This window comes from Saccostrea echinata, unplaced genomic scaffold, assembly GCF_033153115.1.
Source record: "Saccostrea echinata isolate AGI-Se365-2 ecotype Australia unplaced genomic scaffold, CSIRO_AGI_Sech_v1 ptg000006l, whole genome shotgun sequence".
Lineage (NCBI taxonomy): Eukaryota > Metazoa > Mollusca > Bivalvia > Ostreida > Ostreidae > Saccostrea > Saccostrea echinata.
Window position 1 is genome coordinate 2,325,434 of NW_026889755.1, and position 22,652 is coordinate 2,348,085.

The following is a 22,652-nucleotide window of genomic DNA, read 5'->3' on the forward strand; positions in this document are numbered from 1 at the left end:
TAAATAAAGCTTTATCTCATAGAATTCTAAGTTTTTGTTTCCCAGTAAATTTTTGCATTACACATTATTATCATAAAAATTATAAATCCACTGAATACTAGTGGTACCGAATGCAAAGATGATTTAAAATTGGTGAAATTAATCAATGATAATATTGGCGAATCAAATGCTAGTTACTCAAATATACGTAAACATAAGACATGGATATGTCCTTTTGCATTTCAAATTAATAAAAATTGTCGTGTCTGAAAGCCCGGAAATAATTTGATCCCTTGAAATGGAACTTGCATTACTTCGTAGATCAGGAAACGATTTATAATAAAGCAATATATAATCATTGGTGTGAAAATCATTCTCAACAGCACTGACCAAAAAGTGTGTTTTGACATTTTGCATTGTTGCGTTTTGCTTAATATCGACGCAAAATATAATAATAAAAAATACAATATTCAAAAAAATAGCTTATTACAATTTGCGTTATTAGATTTTGCTTGATATCAACGCCAAACGTAATTTCGCAAAATGTAATATTCCTAAAAGTTCTTATTAAATTATTACATTTTGCGTCATTACATTCTGTGCTGATTTCGACGCGAAATGTAATAAAGCAAAATGTCATCATCCCGGTTTATTACATTTTGCGTTGTTATTACATTTTGCGTTGTAACAATTCTATCTTACAAGTCACGTGGTAGAATTTAGTATTCACAGTTACCTCAAGTAAAAAGTCACTTGGTGAATTTTTAATGTCAAAATGTAACAACCATTGATAACAAAGGAGAAACATTGAAGCAGGTTTTTCTCGTTTGCATGTAAATACATGTAATCAGCGTTTGTTTGTCTATAAATCTCCTTTTCACACATCAGTATTAATTTCCCATTAATCTGCATTTCATATTATGAATTTGATATATTAAATGTCAGGACACTATTTTAAGTTCACTGGTTCTGTATATTAAATAGTTGTAAACTCTAAAATCTTGTAAAATAGGTTTCAAATTAATTGCTCTGAAGTTGTTAAGTTATACATTTTCCTACTTCATGCTACACATACATTCCATAATAAATATGTTCTATAAAGTTGTTGCATTTTGATTATGCGACCAAGTTTTAGATAAATACCTATACATATGTACATTAGTTGCGTTTATAGCTCTTTTTAAAAATATCAAATATTTGAGATTAATTGGGGTATAATAAGCTCCAAATAGCAATGATTTTTAAAAATTTAGAAACATTAATATTTGCAATCGATGACAAGGCTTCTATTTCTTACATGAGAAATTAAAATTGAAATTGGTTTTTATTAGGGTGCAACGAAACTTTTTATGGGATGAATTGTGAAAAAATGTGTTCTCTCAACTGTGAAAACCAAAGATGTAATATTATAAATGGAACATGCCTGAGATGTAGGCCAGGATGGACTGGAATGTTATGCAAAAGTGGTAAGTTTATTATTATACTGTTAAAATGAAATTATAGTTGGCATCTTCATACAGCAAATCCCCTGTGAAAGTGAAATAGCTTCATTTTTTTTAAACAGTGTGTCCAAGGGGATGGTATGGGCATGGTTGTAAAAAACAGTGTTCCGGTCATTGTAGAAACAATGACATCTGCGATCATGTGACCGGTCGTTGTGACAATGGATGTGCTGACGGATGGATAGGAAGGAATTGTGAAGAATGTAAATAGATATATTTCTTTGTACTTTTGATCTTTGCTATAATTTCAACTATACAGTACATGAAAGACAAATAACGACCAATTTCCTTATTGTTAGTTCATTTCATATCATCAATATAATTTACATTGTTTACTGAACAACATCTATTCTTTTTAACTTGCATTAAAATTACATAGTTTGAAAAGAAAAAAAAAGAATTTTAACTTGGCATACCCAAAGATTCTTGATGGCTCAATGTGTTAACGTTATAAAACGTTTAAAAACTTATTATAGCAATTATAATAAAATTAATATTAAAAAAATATATTCAAGGTTTGATAAAATTTACTGCATATGGTAATTGTTAACAGCATGTAAAGATGGAAACTACGGTCCAGGTTGTGTAAATAACTGCAGCGGTCACTGTCTAAATGATTCCCATTGTAACAAACAAACTGGACACTGTGACACAGGGTGTAAACCAGGATACACAGGGGATTTATGTAACTTAGGTAAATAAAAGAAAAAAAAAAGCTAGAATATCTCATTTGCATAGGAAAATGTTTTACACAATTATAATATAGAAATTACAATTGCAAATCATCATTCAGTTTTTGATTCCCCATTTGCATTTCAACAGCATGCACCCTAGGATACTTTGGGAACCAATGCAGGGAACTTTGCAGCCAGAATTGTTGGAATGATGAGATCTGTAAACACACGGACGGAATTTGTACAAGTGGATGCAAAGATGGATATATCGGAGGAAGGTGTAACAAATGTAAGCAAAAGCTCAAGTAAATATAATTCACTTTCTATTTTAATCTGTAAATAGATAAAAGATATTAGGTATCTCATCCTCTCCACTTAAATGTATAAAGCATTTTGCAGTTAATAATATAAATAACTTGATGATGTGATCTTGAATCAATCGTACAATAACGAAAGTCTTTTAATCATATTATGAAATAGATCAAAGAAAATTTGAAGCTGGTGACGGGCGTTTTATTTTCCTTCGGATGAGACCGTATAATTCGAGGTCCAATGTCGCAGTTGGTACTGGCACGAAAAAGATCCCTTACTGCTCAATGGCCCTGAGTGCCGAATTTAGGTCAAAATTTGCAGCTCTTCACCGGCAAGTGGTGGCGTCTCCATATGAGTGAAAAATTCTCGAGAGGGGCGTTAAACAATAAACAAACAAACAAATAACATTTTTTGCCATAATTGATTCATAGAAATATCTTAAATAAATACATTTGATTTATGTGAAGTTACAAACTAGGTGAAAGTTTATGCGCAGTATTATTATCCTTTGGCTGTCACCTTTGTAATGTGACAAATAATGCCCTGTAAGACATATGAAATTTTGTCTCTGTTCAATTTGCCTTAAAAGGCCATGTAATGAATGATGCACATTATATGAAAACGTCAATTATTCTGCTCAAGAACTTATGAGCCATGACCCAAACACGATATCCATATCTAATGAGGATCAATCTCCTCCTTCGAAACTTTATGCTACTCTCAGATAAAGTCACATATATAAGCCCATTGAATTAACAAGTTTTAATCAAGTGATCCATTACTTTTTTTTGTCAAGACACTATTTAGACATAAAAAAAATGTTTTTATTTAGCATGATATGACATGATTGTACGTAATTATATTTACTCCTCGTGCTGAGAAAAATCAAATTACAGTTGGGTTTTTCAACACATTAATAAAAATCGTTTTAGCCTGTCAGTCCGGGTATTTTGGAAGAAATTGTTCTGGTATTTGCTCTCTGAGATGCAAAAGTACATGTAAATTCACAGACGGATCTTGTATCTGCACCCAAGGTTGGATGGGCTCAAATTGCAGTGAAGGTACGAACTAAATTAATGCAAAGGGGAGATAACGCGTTGCAGTTTTGTTCATGAAAACCATGTAAATTAAATATTATAAAAGTGATTTTTCTTTTTTCTTTTTTTTTTTTTTTACAATATCCGTCAACTTAAAAAAAATATTTTAAAAGTGCAATTTAACTTAAAACGCAAACAAAAAGGATCATAGTGTAAATTATTGTGTATTATGCCAAATCTTCGTACTATGAACACTCATGTAAAATGCAAAGCCCGTGTGTTTCATATTTATGAATCAAATGTATATTTCCGTTTACATGTGTTTTAAATTCTTTACATATACTTTATTTTCATCATCTACCATTAATTCTTTAATGGATCTTTTTTTTCAAAGAATGTTCTCAGTCCTATGGGGAAAACTGCCAAACCCCCTGTAGTGAACATTGTGTTAATCGTACATGTGACAGATTCAACGGAAGTTGTTTGTTTGGTTGCAAAGAAGAAGCTTATGGAGAAAAATGCGATCGAGGTATATAAAGATGTATTTCTTATTCCGCATTTATTTTATTGCTATTTTAATTACTTTGCATTATTTTTCTATTCTATTCTCTCACTTAAAAAAAAAAACTTTTTTTAAAATATCTGTTCTTACATGTATGATTGCATGATAATTGAGGGAACTCAAGGATGGTTTTTCTCTTGCATCACATTTTTCTTTTTTGCTATGTGCTGCTTTATGGTAATGGAAAATAAATAATGCCTTTTCTATTTTTTTTTTTCACGCAGGGCTCGTTAGAGCTGATCAGGTATCTAATGCTCCTTCATCTGATACGCTTACTGCTATTGGGGTTGTTGGTCCGTTAGCAGTTGTCATCATCATTGTTGTTTTGGTCATTTTAGTTATCCGGTACGTACTTATAGCAGGGTAATGTGAGCCAAAAAAAATTAAAGTAGTCACTTAAGCTCATAGCAAGGTTGTGTGCGCCATCGTTGTCCGTTTTGAGTTCTTGCTTCATATTTATGTTTTATTTTTTATAAGACTGTTCTTTTTTACGCTATGAAAATTAAAAAGAAAAAATCTTTTACATTATGGATTGATATGTATTATTGTAGATATAAAAGAAAATCTTCAGAGACGTCAACTAAACAGAAAAATGTTCTGAACATGAAGCATATTTCTATTGTGGACCAAGTGAACAGAGAATCATCATCAGAACGTAAGGATGTATGCAAAACATAATTAACAAATTTTTAACATGTATCAGCTGTTTATTATTATTACTCTTTGAAAAAATATTAACTTTAAAAACTTTAAAAAACATTTCATTTTCAAGTAGATTTTCCTGACCCTGAAGAATGGGTTCATTTCTCGGATAGCTAAAGAGCAAAATATGAAAATAAAATAAGTTGAATTTTGTCCTTTTTTTTTTTACTTGAAAATGACCATTTAACATTTAGGTATGAAATAAAAGAATGAAACAAGTCTTCATCAACATTTTCATGTGGTCAATGAAAAATATTCTTAAAAAATAGTATTATTTGACTATATTGTCACATTCTCTTGGAATTTTTTGTGCTTTACATTTATTTTCATATGCATTGAAGAAAAAGATTCACTGTGTACCTTTTGGGTGACTGTGAATTGCTATTTTTTAAACTTTACTATAAAGTAAGAAAATAAAAACTAATGTTTAGAAGAAAACTGATACATGTATTTTACAGACAGCAACGTACAAGATACAGACATTATTCATAACTCAAAAGACAATGACGTTGAAAATGAGTGTGCCAAGAGAGGGCCACCGACGAATAAATGTATACCAGTGAATAATTTACAAAGCATCATATATAAAATGTCTGCCTCAGAGGATACCGACTTTCAGTATGAATATCAGGTAAGACTCTGAATAAAATCTGAAAGCATGTGATTTTGGAATGTTTTAGTAATGATTTGTAATTATAATTATAAAGCCATTGAAAAAACTTTCATCAAATTTGGAAACTTGTATACCGATAATTGATGAGTATCATTCCGGAGGAATTGATGATTTAACTTCATGTGATCCTTTTGAAGCTTAATCTGTACTGAAACAAGACCCTTTTTACAGGATATCCCAAAAGGTGAACTCCATCCATGTCAGGAAGCCAATCGACCAGAAAATAAAGCTAAAAATAGATACAAAACAACGTTTCCATGTAAGAGCATTACAATCCAATATATTCATATTTGAAACACAGACATGAAATATACTGAGATAACGAACAGTATTTAAGCTCAGCATTCCATTAAACAATACAAGCAGAGCAAGCACGAACCTCCAAAACATCAGAGGTGGGATCAGGTGCCATGGAGGAGTGAACATCACCTGCCGACCGGTCACACCCGCCATGTGCTCCTTGTCAATGTGTAAATAATGGCCTAACAATTAGTATGAAAAACGTCAGTCAGCATTTGACTCAATGATAAATTGTATTTGCTGACAAGGTCATTGTATCGACAATAGAACTTACGAAATGATGACTTTATAAACGAGACTGCTGATATTCTTGTTTCATCAAATTGTTTGTCAATAATTTACCTCTTTTTAGAAATTGTACATACGTAGAGAATGCTCTTGCGTATCGAATCATCTGAGAGATATAAACTCCGTATGCAGGTGATGAAGGTATATTGCTGCATAAGTAAGGGAACAAGTAAAGTCATCACGTTTATCTTAAAGCTTGGTTGTTAGATTATATCCAAATATGAAACAGATGTGTCAGAATCTGTGGTATCTTTTATCTCAAGCTCACCAGGATATATCCAATCGACATAGGAAATAACCATTGTTATACAATTTGTTAAGTATATACATTTGAGTTGCGTCAAGCGAAAAGGGACCTTCGTGACATAAACGTAATTACGTCACAATAGCGCTTCAAAGACGTGACGTTTCATCTGTACGTTTGCCGATAAAAATATTCATACGATAAAGCTAAACTAAAATATATTTGCGTAATACGTATGTTAATAAAAATAGACAAGCCTATAACTGTCCCCAAAAATGTATAATCTCGTCAATTTATAGATTTTCTGGTAATTTTTCAAAAATAATATATAAACTAATTTAATTTTTGATAGTTCATGAATGGCTTTTTTCATCAGCTGTCAAAAATGTTCATGAACAAATCCATGTACGTGTTTTCCTCATTAGGCTCTGACAATCGCGTCTTTTTTGGCTGAGCTCAGTCTACAGATAAGTCAAGTGATCCCCTGCATTTATTTCAATGTTTTTTGTTATGTTTTTCTTTTTCTTCTTTTTTTTTCTTTTTTTTTTTGAGGGGGGGGGGTTACATGTAACACATTCCAAGTTGTTTCTCCGGTAGGCAGAAAGGCCCGAGAATTTGCGACTCAATGCCCAAAGTTTGTCATCTGAGATTAAGTATCCGAATCAAGTTCTCTGATACTAGCATAGTTGCAATAGCGTTTTTTGTCAATACATAATAAGGGAGGGGGGATAAAAGCAGCAGCTAGGAAACTTTGTCTGTAGCCATGTCATAAAGGATGAAGCGGTAGCCATGAACGACTTCACCTTTTGCGCAACACCCTGCGGTTTGAAAACTGGTGTAATAAAATGTGAATATCATAAACAGTGGTTATTTTCAAAATTAATTTGAGGTCTTGTATTCATTGTCTACATTAATTGCAATACTAGTAAATTAAAATAAACACAGTAACTTTGGGGAAAGCTGATGTTGTTTAAGTCGAAAATTAAGAGCGATAATGGTCATCTAAAATTTTAAATCAGACTTACATGTATGTACATTAGTTTTATTTTCTGATTTGAAGTTTATTAATCTTATTTCAGGCAAATGCAGAAGTTCCGGACTATAAATATGAGGACATCTTGAGCTTACAAATTTTCATAATATCGTAAAATTTTAAATGGTTTAATCCCCCCCCCTTTTTTTGGTATGTGCTAATGTTCCTTTTTTATTACTACGGAAAGGGAAGACGTCGCGCACAATATTGGTGTTACTTCAGCCTTTCAAGGATTAATTCCTATTTTTATCTTTATTCTCTCTTAATTTTCTTTATTTTTTAAAATAAGTTATTTTTCCTTGCGATTTTTCTTGTTCAATTTCGTTTTTACGTATTTAATTTACTATATTAATTTCTTTTTTATTTCGACCATAACCACTTTGAAAACACAATGGTACCTGCACCATACCCCCTCCCCTTTCTAAAAAAAACCCCGCTCATTTATTTGAACACTTTAAGTGCGGAATCATTGTCTTGAAATTCACATCACCAGTAAAGTGGTGTAGATTTTTTTTTCAGACAGCATCTCAATAGTTCCATTTTCTTTCTCATATATTTATTTGCAGAGGATCAGGAGAACTTAATATTTAAAAGCTGTACATCCCCCTTGTTAGTGTTGCCGTAAACCTATCTCAATTTACGCTGCGATATTGTAAAATCAATGCTTATTTACGCTTGTGACCTATCAATAAAATTGTCTGATTACTTCCTTTTTTTTCTCTTAAAAAAAAACTTTTAAAAATTCCATTCCACCAATGAAGATGCTTTCTATACGTTTCTGTTTACTGCATATGATTTAAAAAAAAAAATCAAGAAAGGAATGAAGAATGAAAAGTTAGAGTTTTTTTTAATTTTAATTATACGTTTTTTTTAAATTATATCCTACTATCATCAATAATTCATTACTCTATTTTTTGTATATTTTTTTTTATATATAGCGTACACATATCGCTCGGAGCTCCTCGGATGGCTTGCACATGTACCTGTTTGGAGTGTAAGGATTGCCGATCGTACACACTACGCATAATGATCTACCTATCACAAAATACAAATACATGTAATTGAATCTTTTGCTTACAATCACATGCTGGGAATAAATTTAAAGAAATTTCTACCAATGACAGCCTGTATGTATATTACAGAATATATTGTTTGGAATTTCAGGGGTGAGGACCATTTCATACCTTCTACACACACCCAGTAATATTGTCTTGTTCTCATTGACACTGAATTTTAAACTGATTATTTACATGTAACTGTATCAACTTCTATATTGAAGTAATGGTTAAATTGTACATCTGTAAGTTAGAATCATCATCCGGGACCCTTGACTTGAATAATAAAATAGAACATGAAAAAGAGTACCAACACGTGAAAAGGTGGCACATTAGCATGATTAGAAAATCTTATAAATACATGTCAATTATATATATTAACGATTTAAAAAAATATAATTTGAAAGTCGAAGTAAACGTTTGACTTTGAACGCTGTCCGTCTGATTGTTTTGCATCAAGTCTAGATATATACGTAATCTGGGTTTTTTATCTGTATTTTTAGCGCTGAACAAATTAATTAATATTTTTAACCTGAGAAAGAAAAAAAAGAATTCTCTTTACAAAACTGTACAACATACAATATTTATCTTCAACAAAATGTATACAACTGCAAGCACCAAGTAATTTTTAACGTGCCTTTGTTCCAAGTACAAAGTGCCGGGCTTATTTTCGAACTAGACCCCCCCCCCCCCCTTCCTCTTGTCACTAATGTACAAAAACTTTATTTCTTTTACTGATATACATGTACATGTATAGTTAAGTCACATATATTGTGTGTACCGGTATATTTGATTTAATTTTAGCGTCTTAAATCGCTGTCATATAGGCAGGAAGCATCGTTGGGAGGGGGGGGGGGAGGGCATTAAACAAACACGTTTAACCAACTGTATTTTGAATGGGGAGATTTTCCACATTTCAGTATGATTTTCAATTGAAATAAAATCATAGGACATCGTTTTTGAAAGACATGTGAAATAATGGATAGGTAAAAATACAATGCCTGAAAGTTGCACCCCTAAGAACATTAGATCAGGGAAGTACAACTGTATCATTTCCATAAAAAAAATACATGTAGGTACTGCCTGAGGGTTTGTTTTTGTGGAGGTGGATTTGGTGATTATAGCGAAAGAGAAATAATACTTTGACCGGGATCAATCACTACATTAACAGTGATGTCAGATATTCATTTACCCCTTTGCGAGCATTAACAGTGATGTCAAATATTCATTCACCCCTTTGCGAGCAATCGTACTACTTGGTCATTTCCGTGAATAATAACTCAAGGAAAATGGCCGTGTTGTTACGAATGCCAAGGCGAAATGATTTCAGAGTAGGAACTTGTTTGGTTTTGTATAGTCAGCGGTCTGTCCCCTTGTCAAGGATCCTTTCAAATAAAAATTTTCTAGAGATTGAAGCATGGTTATGTTGATGATGTAGAAAAAAAGGTGAGATAATGTCGAAATTGAATATATTCCTTGAAAATTAACTACTACCTTTATTACTTCTATATAAATGTACATAATTATAGATATTTTTTTCTTCAACCTTAATATTATCACTATTTTACAATGTATACATCATATACATGTAAATACTAAAATTTGTTCTTAGATATTGAAAAAAAAACAACTTTTAAAAACATCTAGAAAAAGTAATTTCTAATCAATACAAAAGGATGATTTAGTAATGACGTCCCAATTATCAATGACGTTTTGTGACGTTATTCAACGTTTTATAGCCTCATCCTGTTAACATTGCATTGATTTTGTTTTAGAGTTTTAATTAGAATTTAAAAGGTATATAATAAAAAATTTGGTGTCAAAATATTCAGAAAAATAAGCTCTTTCAGAAACGGTCAAAAACCTATTTTCGAAAATTTTGTCACGAAGGTCCCTTTTCGCTTGACGCAACTCATTTAAGATTTACAGTTTTAACTTTTAGATGACCACTCCCGAGTCGTATTGAAAACCTCATCGCCAAGTGAGGGGGATTATATTAATGCCAGTTATATAGAGGTATGTTTATGTACAGAACATCTATCCAAATCATACTTTTAATTTTGACCAGCAGACTTCAAAGAGGTATCTATCATTCACGGTAGCGCAGTCGGTAGAGCGCTCGCTCCGTGATCGGGAGGTCGTGAGTTCGAATCTCGGCCGCGACTGACCTAAGTCGATAAAAAATGGGTAGCAACTGTTCCTTCGCCATGCGCTCGGCTCTTTGAAGCGACAGTTGCGGGTCCTTTGGATAAGACCTTAAAAACCGAGGTCCCGTTGGCACGATAAAGATCCCCCACTGCTCAATGGCCCTGAGTGCCGAGTAAAGGTCAAAATTTGAAGCCGTATATGGTGATGTCTCTATATGAGTGAAAAGTTCTCGAATGGGACGTAAAACAACATACAATCAATCAATCAAAGAGGTATCTTTATACGCCTTTTGATAGGAAAAAAAGCTAAAATGTTTTCAGCCAACGTTTTCCTTCAGTTTTATCTTATTTTTGGTAGTTTTCTTCTTGATTTTTTTGAACTAAGTGTACAAAAACTGTATCAAACATTAAAATACGTCTGTTTTTGATTGTGTATGGTCAATTACAGGATGTTCAGGGTAAACGCTCCTACATCGCCACGCAAGGTATGCTAATAAATATTTTTATTTTTGGAAACAACATTTGATGAGTAGTTTAATTCATAGAAGTATCATCATTCTACGGAAATATTTAAAAGTCTTCCAGAAAGTCGGGAAATATTTTTATGTTAAGTTATACTGATTTTTTTTTTTTAAGTTTTCATTTTTAAAATTTTTTCTTTCTTTCTTTCTTTTTTTTTTTAATTGGAGTGGTCGTTGTTGGGTCTCAATATATGAATATTGTCTAGGTCCTAAGCCAAAGACGATTGCTGATTTCTGGAAAATGATTTGGCAGGAGGATGTATCCATTATTGTGTGTCTGACCAATCTCAAAGAAGGGGCAAAGGTCAGCTGAAGAATACACACAACACTATTCGTATTTTTTTTCTTACATAATACATGTTGTATCGGTACTAGACAATTATTATCAAAGTTGTCTTTTATGTGTTTATTATTTTTGCAAGCTATTTTATCTAATATCTGTTTTATTTAAGAGTAAATAAATAAAATTTTGTTTGAACCGAATGTGTTTACATGTAATGATTTTTAATTTTTTCCATTGGAAATGAATTACTACATATAAATTGTTTGTTTTTTAGAGGTCGATATATTTAATTATTTCATCTACTTAACTTCTGTTGTAAATTACTTAATGAATTAAAATGAATTTTATTTCCATATCTAGATCAAATGCGCGCAATATTGGCCAAACATTAACGACAAATTACAAAGTGGAGATTTTAATATCAGAAACATAGAAGAAAAAGTTTATGCTAATTATACCAAAAGACATTTCAAAGTCTTCAAACACTTGGTGAGAATAAATGAGTTTTCTTTGTGAAGCAATTTACCATTAGTAGTATGGCAATCAACTAGTGTAAAACATCTTTATCTGGAAAATGAATCGTTTTCATTGATTAAAGTTGTGATTTTTCTGGTAAAATTACTTATTATTAAATGAATTGCTGTCTAGTTTGTTGAGCCAAGACATTAATGACAATTGGAAATTACACAGGAAATAATTTGTATATTAGAGGAAGCTTCTTATGCATAAATTATCCCACGTTTCCAAACTGCCTTGATATCCCTGCCACAAACAATACAGAGATTCCTTATATTAACTTTTTAAGTGGAATAGAAAATGCAAGAAGAGAATGTCAGTGAAAACAAAAGAAATGCTTTCTTAAAAGATTGAAATATAAGAATCATTTCATGTTTATTTCTATAGTCCTCTCCAACTGAAGTCGCACAGATAGACATTCCAGGAAATTGACTTGCATATTAGACAATATACCTTTCACTTGGCGAAATTTACATCTAATTGTAAATATTCAAAAAATAACTACACTTAACATTGAAAGAATTATCCAAGAGAAAACATTTGGAAATTAAAAACATGATCATTCTCATTTACCGGACTAAGTCCTTCTATTAAAAATAAATAACGTTATTTTCATCAAGAGAATACACTTTTTAAATTCTTGATATTTATCAAGCTTAATGGTAATATATGAGAATCTTTTTTTGGCAGAAAAAGAAATATTTGTAGCTGCTGTATTTACATGAACAAAAACTTTGTAGACCTACATGTATAATTAATCATGAAGAATCTGAAATGTGTTTGCAGGAACAAACGGATAGAGAGGTTGTGATGTTTCATTATACAAGGTGGCCAGACCATGGAGTTCCTGATCCACTAAGTCTTGTTGTGTTCCATCGTCACGTGATGAGAGTGTCTTCTAAATACCCGGGAAAATACATTGCTGTGCACTGCAGGTTAAATGCTCTCTCTCATAAAAGTATCTCTTCTAAAATAGTTTTATGAACACCCTCATCTCTGATTGTAATATTTCTTTTTTATAACTGTTAGTGCTGGAATCGGTAGAACAGGTACGTACATTGCTTTAGACGCCCTCTATCGGGAAGGGGAGAGAAATGGTAAAGTTAATGTACCGATGTACGTCAGGACCATGAGAAAAGACAGAATGAACATGATACAAGGAGATGTAAGGTTATACAATGTATTGAAATTTTATAGTAATTTAGAATAATTCAGCCATATGTATCAAGACTTTTTTTATACAATTATATGCAAAAATAAGAAAAAATTAAAAACATACCATACAATATGCTAGTAGGGTGTACATAATATAGTCAATCATGTAAATGCCTATTATATTTATATTACATATTGATATAGAATGATACATTCTGTTATTCTAAAAAGTATTGTACTGATAGAAAATATGCCTCAGTCTTGATATGTGTCAATTTTGAATTCATATCATATTTCCAGATCAGACTGAATTATCACTTTTTTAATTCATATAACGTACATTTTATATCTAAGTGGCCATTTAAAAGAGATATTTACTGACGCATTGCACATTATATAAAATTTATAGGATATTTACACGTAATCAAATTAAAATCTTGTACATGAATGTGGAAGAGAAGTGGAAGTGTCTATATATATATATATATATATATATATATATATATATATATATATATTATATATATATATATATATATATATATATATATATATATATATATATATATATATATATATAGGTCTTTTTGTGGTTGATGTTCACACGATGGATTGATTTTATAAATTTAATAATACTTCACCAAATGTTTTCAGGAACAATACAAATCTGTCTATTTGGTACTTTACGAATCGTTCGTGGAAAAATCGCGATGCATGACAACTGAGCAAATTTTACAAGCAGATCAAGATACTTTGTGTTACGCCAATTGTGGAGAAGTTACATCAAACCCTTTGTCTGCAGATTTTAAGGTACAAGTATCTGACGTAAAAAAAAGGATGAGTTAAACCTATTGAGTCAACTGAAAGGTCAATGGTCTGGGAAAAAAATTACTGAATTGCAGATGTTTAGCCTATGAAATCATGCAGATTGCTGAAGACCTATATTACTATGCATTGTTTTGGTTATTGAAGTTCTTAGCTATTCCTTTTACTTTCAAGGGGCCTGGACACAGTAGCATTGTTTACATGTTAAATGTCAACACTTATTAAAAAAGAAGAGTTAAATGAATTGAACTTACATGAATATTCTTAGAATTCAATAACAACGACGTTCTTCTTTCCATCACGTCAAACATGTTTTTCTGTAAACAGGGCACGAGCTCTGTCATTGTTTATGTTTACGTTTCACCGGGTTTGTTCAATTTGTTAACTCTGCAAACATCACCTAGCTCGGACTGGCAATACTGGTGAGTTGGTTTTGCTTTCTTAAATTTCTAATCTGAATTATGTGGATTATAGATTTAAGTTTTTTCATTAATACACAACAAAATTTCTACCCTTCTTAAGTATTAAGGATAAAGTTTACTTTGTGAAAGGATGTGTCAATCAAAAGCGCCCCGAAATTCGTAGTTTCAATAGTTTCCAGAAAAAGACGTTTCTGAACACACTTTTATTATATTTCCATGTGAAATACAGTACCAACCAGACCCAACCTGACACCTAAGCAGTCCCAGAAAGCAGTCCCCGGGACTGCTTTGACCGCTCTGGGACTGCTGTGGGACTGCTCTGGGACCGCTGTGGGACTGCTCTGGGACTGCTCTAGAAAGCAGACCCAGCAGTCCCTGGGACTGCCTTCTGGGACTGCTTTGTTCACTCATGCATGAAAAAGGTTCTGAGTGACATGATAGCTCCGCCCCTTGTGTATTCTGAATTTGCAGGCTCCCTATTGTTGTTTTGTTTACTTTCAGCAGAGAGGTGTTTAAGATAAAGAATTAAAAAAAAAACAAGGATTTTTTACATTTTAATAAGTAGAGATAGATATACATGTACATGTAATTATTAAATGTCTTCAGGGGCTGTAAATTAACACAATTATAGTCTAGAATTAAGTTTAAAAAATGAAAGTAGTTAAAAGGGAAGTCAGGAGATTACTTTTATCCTTTAAATTAAACTTTAATACAGGTGTTTGAAAAAAATATATATCTAGGCCTACTTAATTAATTAATGCTAATTAAAACTTTAATACAGATGTTTGAAAAAAAAAAATATCGAGGCCTATTTAATTAATTGATGCTGTCAAGTTACGGAATGTACTCAGTTTGCATTAGCACTATTTAAAAAAAAAAAAAAAAAAAACAAAAAAAAAAAAACGTGTCATTACAATAAGACATTCAGAGGGACGTACTGTACTGGATTTTTTTTTAAATTGAAAAAGCTAAAACCATATGCATGCTAAAAAAGAGCATTCCATGCTATTTTTTACCGCCCTCAAATAAAACCTAATAATTTATTAAATGACCATGAAATAAAATTATTCTACCATTCTTCAGTCCTTTAAACAATTATATTTGTGATTATTGGGGAATTTATTTATGAATTTGTTTTTGATTTATAAACAAGTTATTAAAAGAGTAAATTTATAAACATTTTAAAATATTGGGAATAGTGACTTATTTTTTATTTGTTTTGTTTGTGTTTTCCTGGCCGATTAATAAAAAGCAATACAAATGTATAAAATGGTGTCAACACCTGAGGTTTCAATCGCCTTCGGGCATGATTAGCAGAAAGTCAATGCATGTTATTTGGGTATCAGTGTTACACATCACTGAACATGCTGGTCAACAATGACACAAATTTCAATCTATGTACTGCAAAAAATCTTCGTTTCAATAAATGTGTATAAATTTATTTCGGGATTAATTAATTTTGAACATAATCTGAGGGTTCCATTCGCGTGATTTACACATGTACACTCAAATGTTTATAAAATAAAAGTATTATTATTTTCTGTTACATAAATAATCTAACGATAATTAAATTGGCAAGTCAGTGAAAATAATCGTGACTGAAATACAATACACAAAGAATTTTTCAAAAGCTCCAATACTTAAGAAAACTGCATTCAGAGTATAGTATGGAAATCGGCCTTGCTCTATAATTATAAGGCCTATTTAAAGCTAGTTTTGATAGAAAATAAAAAACTCAAGTTTTTTTCTATATAAAAAAAATAATAATAAATATGGAAACCAATATCAATCACAGTAATTTAGAAATTGATTTATTTTGGTGAAAAATCAATATACCACAAAACTGTGTTTAAATATTCAATATATTGTTATTAGTAGGTGTGAACGTCTGTTTTGTTCAATATTTTTTATTTGTTTCTATACGCGTAGTGTGATTTTCTTAACAGTTTAAAAATGACTGTCGCATGAGAATTGATACTGCTCAGAAAGAAATGGATCATCAATTTCAACTGCCTTTTATAGTTACATTGTTTATTGGTAATCTCATTTCTGAGTAAGCTCCGCCCATTAAATTAATTAACCCCGCCCACTGGGACTGCTTTCTGGGACCGCTGGGACTGCTCTGGGACCGCTGTGGGACTGCTCTGGGACAACTGTGGGACTGCTCTAGCAGTTTAGCAGTCCCAGAAAGCAGTCCCCGGGACTGCTCTGGGACTGCTTTGTGTCAGGTTGGGTCTGGTTGGTACTGTACCATACCAACATATAAGTCCTGATATTATACAGAAAATCTGAGAAAATATTAACTTCAAATCTGTGTCTAGGCACCTTTAAAGTAAACTACTGATTTCCCTTATTTTTTTTTCCTTTCTGACTAATTCTTACTGTTTTAGAAGTTGCTGTCGCTTAGAAAAACTTATACAGATAAGGACTATGAATCAGGAAATACAAATATGGCAGCCAACTACACAAAGGATGTACTTCCTGGTACTATCGAATATTTTGTTCAACTTATTGAAACAACAAACGTCAATTTTTAGCTGTTTTGCATTATTTCGATTTTGTTTAAAGAAAGAAGTAAATTAAACTATTCTTCTCGAATCAGTTCATTTTAGAGACGATTTTGTCTCTGATAAAAATGAATTGATTCGATAAATATAGTACTTCATGTTTCTTTTTATTAATCCTCCATTTTAGTTGAAGAATTCATGTGCCGGTTAACATATTCCAAAGGGAGATCCACATATTACAACGCTGTTTTTCTCCAGGTTAGTTATATATGTGAATAAGCATTTCAAATTAAATTATGCATAAATGAAGTGACGCTCTTTAAAGAACTTCAATACACTTATGAAAAAAAAATAGAAAGTTAAAAATAGTGTGTTTATATATTTCATTTTTGCGAGAAGCACCGACTTTTACAGTTGACGGCTTACTTTGACATTTAAATCTGTGTCATGTACGGGGGTTCGGAATTGTTGATTGATTGATTGTATGTTGTTTTACGTCCCATTTGAGAACTTTTCACTCATATAGAGACGTCACCATATACCGGTGAAGGGCTTCAAATTTAGACCTTTACTCGGCACTCAGGGCCATTGAGCAGTGAGGGATCTTTATCGTGCCAACGCCTGCCGTGACACGGGACCTCGGTTTTTAAGGTCTTATCCGAAGGACCCGCAACTTTCACTTCAAAGTGCCGAGCGCTTGGCGAAGGAACAGTTGCTACCTATCTTTATCGACCTAGGTGAGTCGCGGCCGGGGCTCGAACCCACGACCTCCCGATCACGCAGCGAGCGCTCTACCGGGTGCGGAATTGATAAATCTTAATAGTGGTCATAAGTATGGTGCTTGGGGCACTAACATGATTTACTGGTATGCAATCAACGCAAGAGATGATGAGAGGCAGAATTACATAAATTACCTTATTCTTGTGGGTAATAGTTGCCTTTCCCTTCCTAGACATCGTAATATGTGCCTTGAAATGGCCCATCATTATCGTTTAATTAACTGTTAAATATTTGTATCGCAAAAGAGCTTCCATATATTGACTTAGTGTATAAGTAAGCCGTTGATTGTAAAAGTCAGTGCTTCTCGCATTAGGAAGAAATGTTTTAAGACAATCAATGTATAGAAAACCAAATGTCATTGTTGCTTACTTAAATTGGGATAATATATGCAAATAAAATTTCATTATTATACTTCCAAAACAAACATAGCTCTATTGAATTGAAATATATGCAAGGAAACGTATTTTTTTTATTTACAAAAATACAATTGTCTGTTTAAATGTTAGTCAATTTTTTGGTGAACAGGACAATAGTGAATAATGCCCTTATAGCGACAATTCTAGTGATTTTCAAACTCAAGACAAATATAATACACCAAATCTTTTCTTGGTTTTAAAATCGATTGAACCAATTCATTGTTTAAGAAAAAAAATCATAAAAAGAAATTATATCTTTAAGTCTTACAAAGAAAATGATAGTCTCATCACTGCCCAGTATCCAGTACAAGACTACACTGAAGACTTCCTAAGGCTGGTAAAGGATATGAATGTCCGCGTAGTTGTCTTTCTTTGCCCATTATCTGATTTGGAATCCGTAAGTAACTCGGTAGTTCCACTCTGAAAATAAATATCGTAGTCCACACATTCACATACTGGAATTCTTTCAATTGGAAAAAAATAATACAGTTTAGCAGATGCAAAAAAGAAATATTGATTGCATCAGAATAACGTTTATAAAAAATAAAAAGTATGACTACATGATAATGTTTTACGAGTAATAGGTTTTGTTGTCATCTTTTCTTATATTTCGTGACACATTTACATCTTTACATTTCTTTAACATTTTTGTAGTCCCCTCTTTGGTTCCCATCCAAAAATATGGAGAAAACCGTTGGAAGTTTTACAATAAAGCTAACTTCGTGTGAAGATTCGGCGAATGTTTCCAAGACAAGTATACATCTTAAACCAAAGGTTTGTGGCGTCAGCAAGTTTTGGAGTCATTAAGACAAAATACGACTTACTGTGTGTCTCAAATACTGTAAACTTATTTTTCTACGGGGTCAAAAATCCGCGGAATTAAAATTTCTGTTCAATCCGCGAGTAGAAAATTACACGGATTTCTTAGATTGCTATCATCTGCCTTAAATGCAATTTAAGTAAGCTAGAACAAAATTTCCGGGTAAAATATTTGACACAACCCAGGAAGAAGTACTTATACAGTATATCAAATTCTTTAAATGCAAAACAGGGATGCAGTTCAATGAGAGTGACTGTGCTTGAATGTCCAAAATTGAAAGGAGGACTCTCTATTGCGGACAAGAGAGACTTAGTGGACATTGTCAAGGCGGCAAAAAGTGAAAACTTTGATCACGGAAACAGACTTCTCATACTGTCCAGGTAGTTTCAATCGAAGTTTACATCTAATTGTAAATAATGAGCTGATTGCATGTATGTGAATTTACTAAGCCACTAATTTCTCGTTTTCCCTTTTATACACGTATCTGTTGATTGTAAATAGTTTCCTGAATTTTTGGTGAATTTTACTGTGTAACTAACACACTCTCTGTCAAAAGCTTTAAGGTTTCCAGGAAAACACATGTACACAAATAATATTTCTTTTGAACACTGTATTAGAGATTGTTATAATTTTGGATTATATGTATTTCTTTTCTTTTCGACAGTGATGGAGCCACACGTTGTGGAGCATTCTGTGTGGTCTATAACGCTCTAGAACAACTTTCAATGGATCAGGAAGTGGATATTTTCACCATTACACGGCAACTTCAGATCCGTAGACCGGAGTTTTTGTCCAACTTAGTATGTATTACCATCCTTGCTCCCAAGTTTTTGATTTTCAAGAAAAGCTGTAACATAAATGACTTTTACAACATTTACAAATGACATTACATAAAACTACTTTTGTTTAGTGAATGAGTTGTATGTATATCTGATGACATTTGACACTTACGTCATCTAATTATGAGAGAGAGAGAAAGAGAGAGCGACTTTCATTCTATTATTTTTTAAAAATGATAATACTTTGTTCCTTATGATATGATAGATTTTAAAATAATATAGTGCATGGATACAAATGACAACACTATTCTATCCACAAATTTTGCTATGTACAACTCAATTGAAAACTGGCAATATTTATTTAGATATCGAATAATCTACGAAATTACGACATCCTTTTTTCTTATGAAAATCTTTAAATTTCACTGTAATGTTTTTTGTTCCAGGAGGAATATCAGCTTTGTCATGAGGCTGTTGCAGAATATTTGAGAAATGACAGTGTATACGCAAATTTCTAGTATAAGGGAGTTTACCCTCAAAAGTCACTATGTTTTGAAAAGACAAAAAATGTGTGTTTTTTTCTGTTTCATTTGTGATTAATTTTTGTTAAGATATGGTACTTTTGTGTAGTTATGAGATGTGGCTGAAAACGAATTGAAGAGTAATTTTATTGACTTTAGATTTGTACCGTGAATTTTGTTTTAATTTTTTTCTTATTCTTTTTACTTCCCAAAAGCAGATATACATGTGTATATTCCACCTTCTTTCACATATATATATTTTCTCGTGGTTATTTTTGAATTCTGCATTTTTTACGTATTATTCTCAGTCTAATTAAAATTAGCTGTTCCGAGAAGCGATGGTGGATGCGGAACATCAAATTTAAATTGAACTATCCTCTTCTTTTTTATTTTGACTTTTTAGGTCACCTGAGTCACTCAGGTGACCTATAGCTATCCGTTCTCGTCCGTCGTCGTGCGGTGTGCGTCGTGTGTTAACATTTGAACATTTTTAGCTTCCTCTCTGAAACCGCTTAACCAATTTCAACCAAATTTGGCAAATAGCATCTATTGGTGAAGGGGAACAAAAATTGTGAATTTCATGGACCCTGCACTCCTGGGGCCTGAGGGGATGGGCTAAAACCACCAAAAATAATGCAATCTTTAAAAATCTTCTTCTTTACTCCTGGACATCAAGCAGTCAAACTGTTGGCATCATTGTAATAGGCATTGAGCCCTCTACCAAAATTGTGGTCGCCCGCGTGGCGCAGTGGTTAGAGCGTCTGCTCTAGAGTCGCGGAGTAAGGAGTTAGTCCTTACGTCGCGGGTTCGAATCCCACTGTGGGACGTGGAGACCGGTCCTTCGGATGAGACCGTATAAACCGAGGTCCCGTGTCGCAGTAGGTGCTGGCACGAAAAAGATCCCTCACTGCTCAATGGCCGTAAGTGCCGAGTATAGGACAAAATTTGCAGCTCTCCACCGGCAAGTGGTGGCGTCTCCATATGAGTGAACAATTCTCGAGAGGGACGTTAAACAACATACAAACAAACAAACAAAACCGAAATTGTGAAATTCATGGCCTCAAGGTCAGGGGTTCTGGTGCTAGGGCGGGGCTATATAGATCATATGGTGAAAAAGCATTATTTCTTTGAAAATCTTCTCTGCTCCTGGGTATTAAATAAAGTAACTACAGGGTTTGACACTAAGGCACGTCCGACCGACCCAGTCTAGTAGATGAGTGGTCCGGTCGTGTAACATGTACGTGAATTAGACCGATTGGTCGTTTTTATAAAATTATTGTTAAAACCTACATCAGTCTTTCAAATAACTATTTCAAAAACTTTTAAAGAATTTTTCTTAATTTTTCCGATTGTAAACACAGCTATCGCTCTGTAAAGCAAAAAATCCCTGTATGTCACAATCGCTATTTTAGCCACGGCTGTAATAGACAAGCCGCGGTAGAAACTAGCGTCCTTCAGTATCAACATGGTATAAATAGTTACTGATAAAATATATTCTGCAATTAATTTATTAATATTTAGGATAAAAAAATTATTAAAGTTCGTTGAATGATCTTTAAAGCTTACAATACTCTCATGTCTTGATGAACCCGACTCAATTGGCTAGTTTGAAACAATTTCAAAATTACCTCGTTAAAATTAGCGATTTAAAAAAAAATAGCAGGTTTGGTCAGGGCTAATGATTTTACGGTCAGGGCTAGTAAAAATTATTGGAAGTAGCCCGACTGGTCTAGTACTCATAAAAGTTAATGTCAAACCCTGAACTAAGTACATAGTTATGATGAGCAAGAGTGCCTCTTCCAAAATTGTGAATTTTATGGCCCCTGGGTCTGGAGTTCTGGTGCTACGGCGGGGCTCTATTGATTATATAGTGAAGATGTATTAATTCTTTGTAAATCTTCTTCTCTGCTCCTGGGTATTAAATAAAGTAACTAAGTACATAGTTATGATGAGCAAGAGTGCCTCTTCCAAAATTATGAATTTTATGGCCCCAAGGTCTGGGGTTCTGGTGCTAGGGCGGGGCTATATAGATCATATAGTAAAAGTGCATTATTTCTTTGAATTTTTATCTTCTCTGCTCCTGGATATTAAATAAACTAACTAAGAACATAATTATGATGAGTAAGAGTGCCTCTTCCAAAATTGTGAATTTAATTAGTAGAATACGAGAATTATGCAAGAATATTTATTGTAAAATACAAAAAGTACTTTCACAGTTTTAATGATCAGGTAGACTTGGAAATAATAGATGAATAAAATTGAGACAAAAATAACATCTTTTTAAATGTTCTTCAAGAGCGGCCAATGTAAGAAGTAATAATATGGGAGAAGAAAATTAGACATTTTGTTAAATATTCTGCATGGTAATAGTGATAAAAGGGGGACAGATAGATACTAGACCAATTATTTTGTTGATGCTAATCATACTATATTTCTTGTTTTGGGGCAACAAAGATTCATTTATCAGTTTATGGATCCTCGAAATTGTTGTATTGTACTCAGCTGACCGTAAAGGCCCTTGGGCCTCTTGTTTTTATTATGCCTTAAAAGGGATCTTTATTTTTATCTTTTTGCTACCCTGGCATACATGTATTCACTT

At 32.7% G+C, this 22,652-nt stretch overlaps 1 protein-coding gene across 1 annotated transcript in view; it reads left to right on the forward strand.

Moving 5' to 3' along the window:
* Positions 1-20,170, forward strand: part of LOC133180153 (receptor-type tyrosine-protein phosphatase epsilon-like) — a 29,063-nt gene extending 8,893 nt beyond the window's left edge. The window contains exons 3-24 of the mRNA XM_061314724.1: positions 1,311-1,445; positions 1,544-1,684; positions 2,035-2,175; positions 2,304-2,444; positions 4,291-4,411; positions 4,618-4,721; positions 5,227-5,399; positions 5,613-5,700; positions 10,304-10,377; positions 10,957-10,993; positions 11,236-11,333; positions 11,673-11,801; positions 12,615-12,763; positions 12,858-12,993; positions 13,638-13,793; positions 16,621-16,714; positions 16,925-16,995; positions 18,196-18,330; positions 18,588-18,707; positions 18,985-19,133; positions 19,418-19,553; positions 19,979-20,170. Coding sequence (XP_061170708.1) covers positions 1,311-1,445; positions 1,544-1,684; positions 2,035-2,175; positions 2,304-2,444; positions 4,291-4,411; positions 4,618-4,721; positions 5,227-5,399; positions 5,613-5,700; positions 10,304-10,377; positions 10,957-10,993; positions 11,236-11,333; positions 11,673-11,801; positions 12,615-12,763; positions 12,858-12,993; positions 13,638-13,793; positions 16,621-16,714; positions 16,925-16,995; positions 18,196-18,330; positions 18,588-18,707; positions 18,985-19,133; positions 19,418-19,553; positions 19,979-20,050 — 2,600 coding nt within the window. The 3' untranslated portion in view covers positions 20,051-20,170. The remainder of the gene's footprint in view (positions 1-1,310; positions 1,446-1,543; positions 1,685-2,034; positions 2,176-2,303; positions 2,445-4,290; positions 4,412-4,617; positions 4,722-5,226; positions 5,400-5,612; positions 5,701-10,303; positions 10,378-10,956; positions 10,994-11,235; positions 11,334-11,672; positions 11,802-12,614; positions 12,764-12,857; positions 12,994-13,637; positions 13,794-16,620; positions 16,715-16,924; positions 16,996-18,195; positions 18,331-18,587; positions 18,708-18,984; positions 19,134-19,417; positions 19,554-19,978) is intronic.
* The last annotated feature ends 2,482 nt before the right edge of the window (positions 20,171-22,652 follow it).